Here is a 10645-nt window from a genome sequence, read left to right on the forward strand (position 1 = left end):
CAATTTATAGTCACTGTGCTGTATATTACATCCTATGATTTACTGATCTTATCACTGGGAGTTTTGACCTTTTGACTCCCTTCACCCATTTCGTCCACCCCCACCTCTGGCAACCACCAGTCTGTTCTCTGTATCAGTGAGTTTGGTTTGTTTTTGATTTCAGATTCCACATACAAGTGAGATCATACACTATTTGTCTTCTTCTGTCTGACTTATCTTACTTAGCATAACGCCCTCAAGGTCCATTCATGTGGTTGCAAATGGCAGGATTTCCTTCCTTTTTTATGGCTGAATAATTTTCCATTGTTTATATATACCAATCTTCTTTATCCATTCATCTGTCGATGGACATTTTGGTTGCTTCCATGTCTTGGCTATTGTAGATAGTGCTGCAATGAACTTGGGGGTGCAGGTATCCTTTCAAGTTAAGTGTTTTCATTTCCTGTGGATAAATACCCAGAAGTGGAATTGCTGGATCACATGGTAGTTCTATTTTTAGTTTTCGGAGGAAACTCCATACTGTTTTCCGTAGGGGCTGCACCAATTTATTTCCCACCAGCAGTGCATAAGGGTTTCCTTTTCTCCACATCCTCGCCAACTCTTGTCGTTTCTTGTCTTTCTCATAATAGCCATTCTAACAGGTATGAGGTGATATCTCATGGTTTTGATTTTTGATTTGCATTTTCCTGATGATTAATGATGTTGAGCATCTTTTCATGCACCTGTTGGCCATCTTTTTGTCTTCTTTCATGGATTATCGTTTAAGCCTCCTAAAGGCAACTGAAATGTACAGAAATTATGTAACCTGCCTGTGGTCACACAAACAAGAGGTGACAGAGCTGGGCAGTAGAAGTGTCTCAAGGGCAAGAGCTATGTTCTCATTGCTTAACTCATGCAGGGCCTGTCACTGACCAGAGAAGAATAAAGCTTTGACGGGTAAATGTGCGTGTGCAAAGAGATATGCTTGATCTGTAGCCCCCACAAGAATTCTCCCGCTCCCCAAATTAAGTTCATGGATGAGTGTGTTAGTCAGCTCAGGCTGCCATAATAGAATACCACAGACTGAGGGGCTTAAACAACAGAAATATATTTCCTCACAGTTCAGGAAGCTAGAAGTCCAAGATCAAGGTGCCATTAGGGTTGGGTTCTGCTGTTGTCTCTCTTCCGGGCTTGTAGACAGCTGCCTTCTCACTGTGTCCTCACAAGGCCTTTCCACTGTGCACATGAAGAGACAGAAAGAGAGATCTCCGACGTCTCTTCCTCTTCTCAGAGTGACACCAGTTCTATCAGATTAGGGCCCCACCCTTATGACCTCACTTAAGCTTAATTACTTCCTAAACACCTCATCTCCAAATACCATTACATTGGAAGTGAGGGCTGCAACATTTGGATTTGAGGGAAGACAGAATTCGGTCCATAACAATGAGCTCTGAAGAGAAGCTTCTGGGAACCCTTAAAAATTGTGTACAATATTTTGCATGGAAGGGAATCCATATATAACATCTGTTTGACTTCCCAAAAGGTAAGAGCCACTGGTGGTATTATAAGTGAACAAAGAGGGAAGGAGTTCATGGAAAAATGGAAACAGAGCTGGCATTAAGGGATAGAAGAAAAAGAAATTTCTTATAATATTGTTTTAATAAGTGTTAAAAAGTGGAGAACAAGAGGGGCAGTGGAAGGTAAGGATGTAGTATTTCAGCCCCATTTTCCATTTGGGGAAGTTAGATGGCCTGCCTGAGATCACAGCATGGAGAGTGGATCTGAGCCTAGAACCCAGTATCCTGAGCCCCAGCCCACGCTGTTTTCACCAGGCTTGTTGTCTGTGCTGCCCCACAGAAGCCAGGGCCATCTGAGTGAGGCTCCTGGGCTGCTCTTCTGCTGACCTCATAGATGCTCTTCCCCTTGTTTTCCTTCTAGAAGTGGAGCAGATCGAGGCCATCGCCAAGTTTGACTACGTGGGGCGGTCCCCGCGTGAGCTGTCCTTCAAGAAGGGAGCCTCACTGCTACTGTACCACCGTGCCTCCGAGGACTGGTGGGAGGGTCGTCACAACGGCGTGGATGGGCTCATCCCACATCAGTACATAGTTGTACAGGACATGTGAGTGGGAATTGGGATCTTCTGTGAAGAATGCCATGAGTGATTAGTGATGTCTGGAATGGGCACAGGAATGGGAGTATGGATTGTATGACAGCACTTTGCTCTCCCTGGTATGACACACTTGGTCTTCCGTAAGAATGGATTATGTCTAACCTCCCTTTGAATGGTGACCCACTTAACAAATAAGCAAATTGCTCACCCTTCAGAGTCCACAGGGACAATGTTTGGTGCCCTTGGCTCACAATCCCGGCCCACCTGACAGCCTCCAGGGCGTTTATCACCCACTATGGTTCTCAGTGTCCAGTGGATCTTGCCATATACCTCCACCCTCCTGGGCCTTCCCTGTAGCCAGTGGCCATCCCACTCCCCTCTTAATAGCCCACCATTCTCTACCTTGAGGTGGCTGTCTCAGGAGATGGGCAGAAACAATCATCCCCTCATTTCCAGCTAAGAGGGTACTATTTTTTAGAAAAGAATTTTAGGCATTAAAAAAAAGCCCTACATCCCAAATACCTAGCCCCACCATAATGCCCAGAAAGTCTACACCTTCCATTCTTTGAAAGCCTTTGAAGGTTCCTGCACACACTCCCTCCGAGCTCCAGTCTGCCTCAGGTGGAACTGATTTACCAAGGAAGCAGCCACCAAGCTGGGCCTCAAGGGGAGGTGGCCAAAGGCATACGTCTTGATGGCAGAGGGGACGGTCTGGAGACAGAGAAAAGTCCAGAGCTCGGCAAACAACAAGACGATCCAAAGCAGCTCTCTGACGTCCCCAGGCCTCTGAGGGCAGGGAGAGGGCATGGTGGGGAGGCGGGCAGGGCACCCCAACAAGCTCCAGGCCCCTCACACCTGTTCAAAGCCCCGGGTGCGGAGAGGGATGGAGATGCCTTCCTTCTCCCTCGCTGGACCCCCAAACTGCTGCTCATCGCCCAGGGCTCAGCTTGCAGGCCCCCTCCCCCATTTCTCCAGCACACCCTCCCCTTTAGCTTATCCCAGTCTCGAGCAGCTGGGAGAGAAGAGCCTAGATAAGGGGAGGAGAAGGTAGGCACGGGCGGTGCCACAGAGGGCCTCCTGCTGGAGAAGCAGCAGCGGTTCAACCACGAGGTGTGTGTGGATCCAGCCCCTTGGGTCTCAGCACATGTCCGTTCTCTGGAGCGAATCCCTCCCAATTCACGTCTGTCCTTCTCCCCAGGGACGATGCCTTCTCGGACAGCCTGAGCCAAAAGGCCGACAGCGAGGCCAGCAGTGGGCCACTGCTGGACGACAAGGCCTCCTCCAAAAACGACCTCCAGTCCCCCACGGAGCACATCTCGGATTACGGCTTTGGGGGGGTGATGGGCCGGTAGGAAACGCGGATTCATTCTTTGCGGCTAGTACAGTGCCGGTTTGTGTCTGACTGGGGAGAAGCAAGGGCACAGGAGGGAAAGGGGGAGGCTGTTGTGGCCCCTTCTTCCCCACGAGATATGACATGGGGCACACCTGGTGGGCTGGCTGGAACTGGCCTAGAATGTCAGGTAGAAAGTGATCCAGCTTGGGGCAGAGGTGGAGAAAAAGGAGGAAAGACATATTGGCAACCAATGCTTTTTATTTAAAATAATAATAAACGGGAAAGAGAGAGTTGCAAGTTGGCAAGTATTTTTCCTCTCTGTCTCCAGTTCTTACACCTCCTCCCCACTTTCTGTTGAAGACCTAAGTTGTTATATTTAAAAATGTAAAGCTCACTTAGTCCCTGAAGTGCACTGCAGAAACAGAAGCCTCACACCCACTTCGTGGGGGCAAATTGACACTCGGCTCCACGCACATATTTGGTGGGAGCAGATTTGCCAGTTTCTTCACTCCTGCGTGTGGGCGGGGCTGTCACATGATCTTTCCGCCAGGTATGGAGCTGGGCTCCTCACTCCCTCTACAGGTATAGTCCAAAGCACGTGGTTGTTTAAAGAAAAAAATACAATAAGGAAAAGAGAAGGAGGGAGAGAGGGAGGCTGTAGTGGCCCCTTCTTCCCCACAAGATGTGACGCTGGAAAGGAAAGCTGGCAGTGTGTCACTGCTTTCTTAATCGAATTCTCAAAATGTCATATTTGTTTTTCTGGTGGAGAGGTCATGGGATCAACCCACACATGGGGCACTTGCAGATAAAGCCAGAGAAATCAACCACAATAGGAACATATGTTTATGAAGTTATTTCAGCAAAAGTCCCAGTGCCTCTTTTCAGTGTATTCTGTTCGGTTCAGGGTGCTGATAAGTGATAGAATCAGGGGAGATGGACAGTTGGGGTAGGTAGATGACAGAGTCATGGTCCCTTGACTTCCAGGGGGGCCGTATCTTCTCCTGCCTCAATTTCCCTCTCCCTCTGTCCTCTCTCACCTACCTTCTTCTCCTTCTTTCTTTCCCAGTACTCTTCCTCTCAAACACCAATGTTTTGGTGCTGTTGGGGTGCCCACAGGCGGTGCTTAGCTTGGCTGGTGGCACAGGGTCTAAAGCGCTGCTGACCACACTGAGCTTGGTCCCCGTCACAATCCATTCCCGCACTCTGCCCCTCTTCCCCGCCCCCTTGCCACTTCCAGCCTTCCCTCCCCTCACCAGTGCCTTTGAGTCTTCAGTGCCCTCCATGGGACACAGCAAAATCTCCTGTGGGTAGAACGTCTTCAAAGTGCTTTCCCACCCACTGAACCTCCCTCAGAAGGTGGGCAAGGAATATTATGCCCATTTAACAGATTAATAAAGTGGGTCTGAAAGAGGTCACTGGAAAGTCTGTGACAGAGACAGGACAAGAATTCGCCTTCCTGATAGACACTCTAGTCCCCTTTTCACTCCACCACAGCCTCCCTGAGGGCTGAAAGGTATCCAAGTGCACGAAAGGCGTTCCAGTGATGCACATTTTACTCTTAATGACTAGTTGTCCAAGGTCTGGAAAAGCCTCATAGGAACAGCCTTTGGTGACAACACTGGGCTGTGGTCAGTTCCCAGGGGCGCCTCCTGAGCCTAGAACCCAGTGTCCTGAGCCCCAGCCCACGCTGTTTTCACCAGGCTTGTTGTCTGTGCTGCCCCACGGAAACCAGGGCCATCTTTCAGGGAGCTTGCAGGGAGCTGGTAACTCTTTGGTATAGTCAAGCCTCAATGCCTCAGACCAGTCGGAGGCCCTTTGGAATCATGGAGACCTCTAAACCGCTTAAGAACATACCATGAGCCCACCTAACCGGGAGCGAAGTGTTCCCAGGTTGAAATCCTCCTGGCCCTGACCTAACGTGTAGACGAGATTCACTATGTAATTGGCACCACCCCCGGCTGGAGCTTGGAACGCCCCCGACTCCTTCGTGTGCGCAGATGAAACCCGCGGGCCTGAGTCACGTGCTCAGACAGTGCCTTCCCTGCAGAACCGCAGAGTCTGGCTGAACGAGGCTTTACTATACCCACTCCCTAGACTAGTGTGTAGCGTGTGGCCTGGGGGTTGGCTGACCCGTGTGACACTGGCCAGGGTTGACCTCTGCCCCACGCCCCCGCCCCCTGGCTCCTTTGCAGAGTGCGGTTACGATCTGATGGAGCAGCCATCCCCAGGCGCCGAAGCGGGGGAGACACACACAGCCCGCCCCGGGGCCTGGGCCCCAGCATAGACACGCCACCCCGGGCCGCCGCCTGCCCCAGCAGTCCCCACAAAATCCCCCTCTCCCGGGGGCGGATCGAGAGCCCCGAGAAGCGGAGGATGGCGACGTTCGGGAGCGCCGGCAGCATCAACTACCCCGACAAGAAGGCGCTCTCCGAAGGGCACTGCATCCGGTCGACGTGCGGCTCCACCAGGCACAGCAGCCTGGGGGACCACAAGTCCCTGGAGGCCGAGGCCCTGGCAGAAGTAAGGGCCGGCGGGAAGGCAGGCTGCACCAGCCGACACCCAGAGGGGCAGGGGGTGGGCACCTGCAGACGGGGGAGCCCCTTCGCCCTTCAGGCCAGGCTCAGGCTAAGCCAGACGTGAGGTAGATAATGAGCTGGCCCCCCTGTGGGAGCGGAAGCTGGATGGGTGCAACTGCTGGCTGGGGCTCCCGTGAAGACCCAAGGGCCCAGTCTCCAGGGCCAGAGGTGGGATTCCCGGATGTGGGGATGTGGTAATGGCAGACGTCTCCATAACATGGCAAGATTGTGCTCTTCATGTTTTCATTCGTTCATCTTGTCATTCATGCATTCATTTGTTCATTCATTCATTTATTGACAAATAACTGATTGCGCATCTGTTGTGTGGCAGTCACTGGCTGGCGCTGAGAGTATAACTGACCTAAAATGGATGCAGGCCCTGCCCACATGGAGCTTATGGTTTAGAGAAGAGAGAGATGCCAACCAGTAACACACACAGCTGTGAAATGGCAGCTGGGTCAGGAGTCTTGAAGGAGGGGACTCTGCGTTTCAAGAGTGCTTTTAGAGTTTTGTGTTTTTTAAAATAACTTTAAAAAAATCTGGATGAGAAACCTGTGTGATTTTTACACTTGCCAAGCAAACCAAACAAATCCATTTAAGAAATTGTTATGAGACAGTTTGTTTAGGTTGTTTAATAATTTGCATAGCTACTTTCCTGTGTTTTTGATAGTTTTATCATAGTTCAGAAGTTTCCATTTTTCCCTCTGGAACTTGGCAGGGTGCCCATTATGTATCCCCTTCCCAGTGTTTTCTCCCAGTTTAGAAAAGAGAGACAGTTAGAACCTTCGGGTCGGTTAGGATTGTATTGTGAAGAGTGGCCTTGAATCCCTGTTCACAAGGGGAAGTGGAAATCTGAGAGCTTGGGGGCTGTGTTCGAGAGGAGGCCAGGAAAGGTTAGCAGGGATATCAACACAGCAAGTGAAACACCTCGCAGGATCTAGTTTGGCCCCAGGTCCCAATGCCCACTCCCAAGGTATCAGCATCTTGGCATGGGTCCAGCAGAGCAGCCGGGCAGCCTGCTGGTCCCTCTATTGTTGGAGGCCATTCTCTTGGGAAGCATTGCCCTAGCATCCGCCGTCACCTGGAAGGTCAGGCCACCTGAGGCCTGGCCCAGAGCCCTTTACACGGAGAATCAAATGAAGTCTACGCCACTGTTTCCAAAGTAGGTCCCACAGCAGACTGGTTCCATGGGGTATTAGTGGAGGGGAAAAAGGTGTTCTATGGTCAAGAAAGTTTGGGGAATGCTGGTCTTGCAAATTTGAATGGGTTGTCTGCAACAAGCATTATTAAATATGTTGATGTGCCTTGTGAATCTTCAAGAAAGAGAGCAGGGCACACCCATCTCCCAGACTTCTTTGACCTTTAGTCCCAGAGCATTTTGCAAGAGCTGCCTAAAGAATACACGTGGGGCATGCCGCTCGCATTTTCCGTCTGCAGACATATCTACACACGCTAATTTGATAGCTGCCATTCGATAGCAGAGCATGGGAAACGGTATGTAAATAGCCAAGGGCACCCTGGATGGCCTCCAGCCTGCTCAGCATTGGCTCTGATGAGCCCTTGACATTGCAGGCTGCGGAGGGCAGCTATGTAGTAGTAGGTGGAGTTACCTGAAATCCTCTGGTCTCAAAATGTCTTTTAGGATTTAGATTGGAGCCCAGTTAAAGAGGCAGTTTGGGGATCTGGCAGCACCGCCATCCAAGGTGGGAAGGTCTCGTTCGGGAGGAGGTGAAAAGGGATCGTTTTCCCCCGCTGTCCGTGCTCCCCAGCGCCTCTCTGCAGCTCCACTCTGAGATCACGGCATCACCTCTCAGACTAACGCAAGGCTCACGCCTAAACCCCCCAGCTGATCTTTCTCTGGACTCGCTGTCTTCCTGGCTCAACTCTGCGAGGGTGGAGTGGTGGTGGTGGGGATGGTGGTGGAGGGGCGATAATTATATTTTATTGATTAGTTTTGCCTTTTGGCTCCTGCTGGAGTAGAGCAGACAGAGTAGTGATGTCTGTGGGGGACTTTAAGCAGACTGGGACGCAGAAGGCAGGCTTGATCACTGCAGGGTTGGGATGTAGCAAAGGTTGGGACAGGACTGCCTTCTCTCCTGTCAGGCGGGACCCCCGTCACAGCCCCACAGTTATTCCTTGTAGGTAAAGGCACAAATAGCATCTTCTTTAAAGTAGACAGTGTTAAGGGCAAAGGATAAAATGTCCTGGGGAAGCATAAATGCTAATATTAGCCATTAGCTAATCATCAGTAGTCTCTTCACCAAACAAGATGATAGGCTGGGACCCTGATGGAGGCCAGATTGGAGCCTGTCGTGGAGGCCCAGCGGGCAGGAGCCGCCTGAGGACAGGGGAGGAGAGGAGGTGAAAGAAGACGTGGACGGGGAAGGGGCCGGCAGGACACCTGTGGGCACCAGCCCCATCAGTCTGACCAGACTTGCAGTTTTCCCAGAGCTGCCCCAGGGCAGAAAAGCTAGTGTGTCTCAATAGTCATCCCGGAGCCTGAGGTGGGTCAGCACCTTCCAGCAGCGGTTCTGTCCCTCCTTGGCCTCTCGGTGGCCCAGCTCAGCCTGAGCAGCTCCCCCTGCCTCTGTGTGGAGGCATCCCTGGGAAACCCCACGGGAGCCGAGGACTCTGGCTGAAGGGAGTGTGAAAACCACCATCCACCAGTTCACAAAGTGTCATCACGTCCACTGTCTCATCCCATCTTCACGGCCAGCAGGGGGCTTTCAGCACCTGGACCGAGTGTGGTGCGGAGCCACTGAGACTTGCCCAAGGTTGCCCAGCAGCGGTAGCAGAGGAACCTTTTTCCCTCCCAAACCTGGGCTCTGCATCCAGGCCCAGGGCTCCTGGGTTAAATGCTGTCATCCAGCTCCAGTGCTCACTCCTGGAATGCTGCTGGGTTAAATGCTGTCATCCAGCTCCAGTGCTCACTCCTGGAATGCTGAGCCCCAGGTCGGCCCTCTGGGCTGCCAGAATCTCTCTCTGTGTCATTCAAAGTGCTCTCATGCTGATGAGCTCTTAAATATCACAACATCCCTGGGAATTGTGTCGGCAGATGAAGATTTTTGTTGCTTTTTAAATTTTCCATTTTTAAAAAAATTGTTCTGATTATAATACAGAGAAGAAAGTAACAGTCCTATCATCCTGGGGTGAGCATTGCAAACATTCTGATATACAACCTCCACACAAATTTCCTATGGACAAAGGAGAGATATATTTTTAATAATAATAGTTAGGGGCATGAGCGCTGGAGCCAGAACTACTATGCTGCTAAGTAGCTGTGTGACCTTGGACAAGTTACTTAACCAGTCTGAGCTTCCATTTCCTCATGTGTGACGTGAGCGTAATGGTAGTTCCTACCAGATAAGTGAGAGGCTTAAATGAATTGTTAGGGGAAGGGGCTTGAATTGGTGCTCGGTTTTAGCTGTTATTGTCATTGTTATTGTCATTATTTGGAAATACTCACTAGGTACCAGGTGCCATGCCATGCTCTTCGCAGGGACCATATCATTAAATACGCTCATCAACCCCTTGAGGTCAGTATTATACGTGTCTGTAATCTACAAATGAGGATTCTGTGACTCAGAGAGGTAAGGTGGCTTGCCCACAGTCACACAGCAGGGAAGTCACAGAAATAGGATTTGAACCCAGGTCTGTCTGACTGCAGAGCCTGCCACCACTAGGTCTGCGATACTCACACTGATTTTCCTTATGGTTATAAGAGTCCCTGGGATCCAATCTCCATCCCTTCCATGAGATTTGTGGGGAAGCCTCCCTAAGAAGCCTACAAGCTGGGTAGCAGCCCCAGAAGGGTTAGATCCCAGCCCTCCAGACTCTGTGCTGACGAGCGCTCTCCCTGTCCCCAGGACATCGAGAAGACCATGAGCACAGCTCTGCACGAGCTGCGGGAACTGGAGAGGCAGAACACAGTCAAGCAGGCGCCAGATGTGGTGCTGGACACCCTGGAGCCCCTGAAGAACCCGCCAGGCCCCATCAGCTCAGAGCCGGCCAGCCCCCTGCACACCATCGTCATCCGCGACCCCGACGCCGCCATGCGTCGCAGCAGCAGTTCCTCCACCGAGATGATGACCACCTTCAAGCCAGCCCTGTCCGCCCGCCTGGCCGGCGCCCAGCTGCGCCCGCCCCCCATGCGGCCGGTGCGGCCCGTGGTCCAGCATCGGTCCAGCAGCAGCAGCAGCTCGGGCGTGGGCAGCCCGGCCGTGACGCCCACCGAGAAGATGTTCCCCAACAGCTCGGCCGACAAGTCGGGCACCATGTGACCTGCGGGGTGGCGGGCACCGCCCCGGCCCGCTGTGGCCCGCCGTGGCCGAGGGTGGCCTCCGTGACTCCCACGTCCTCCCGGTGCTCCTGGCCTTGTCGGGCAGGGCCCGGAAGGTCAGCCTGGGAGCGGGTCTGTGTGGAGCTGAGGCCCAGGCCCGAGCCACAGCTCGCCTTCAGCCACGTGAATCCACAGGCCTCCCTCCCGTATGCACACAGACGGCCAAGCGGAGAGGAGCAGCCGCCCCAGCCGGAGCCTTTCCCAAGGTCATGGCAAATGTTAAATGGCTTCACCCGCGTATCGTCACTGGAAAGTTATTCTCTCGACATTCTCTCTACATGCATCCATACGTGTGTATGTATGTGTAT

The 10645-nt window shown here is 52.1% G+C and overlaps 1 protein-coding gene across 2 annotated transcripts in view; it reads left to right on the forward strand.

Moving 5' to 3' along the window:
• SRGAP3 (SLIT-ROBO Rho GTPase activating protein 3) overlaps positions 1–10278 on the forward strand; it is a 254066-nt gene extending 243788 nt beyond the window's left edge. For both annotated transcript variants that reach the window (XM_065886366.1, XM_065886367.1), the window contains exons 19-22: positions 1918–2098; positions 3288–3437; positions 5615–5942; positions 9865–10278. In XM_065886366.1, coding sequence (XP_065742438.1) covers positions 1918–2098; positions 3288–3437; positions 5615–5942; positions 9865–10278 — 1073 coding nt within the window. The remainder of the gene's footprint in view (positions 1–1917; positions 2099–3287; positions 3438–5614; positions 5943–9864) is intronic.
• The last annotated feature ends 367 nt before the right edge of the window (positions 10279–10645 follow it).

Source organism: Phocoena phocoena, chromosome 10 (genome assembly GCF_963924675.1).
Source record: "Phocoena phocoena chromosome 10, mPhoPho1.1, whole genome shotgun sequence".
Lineage (NCBI taxonomy): Eukaryota > Metazoa > Chordata > Mammalia > Artiodactyla > Phocoenidae > Phocoena > Phocoena phocoena.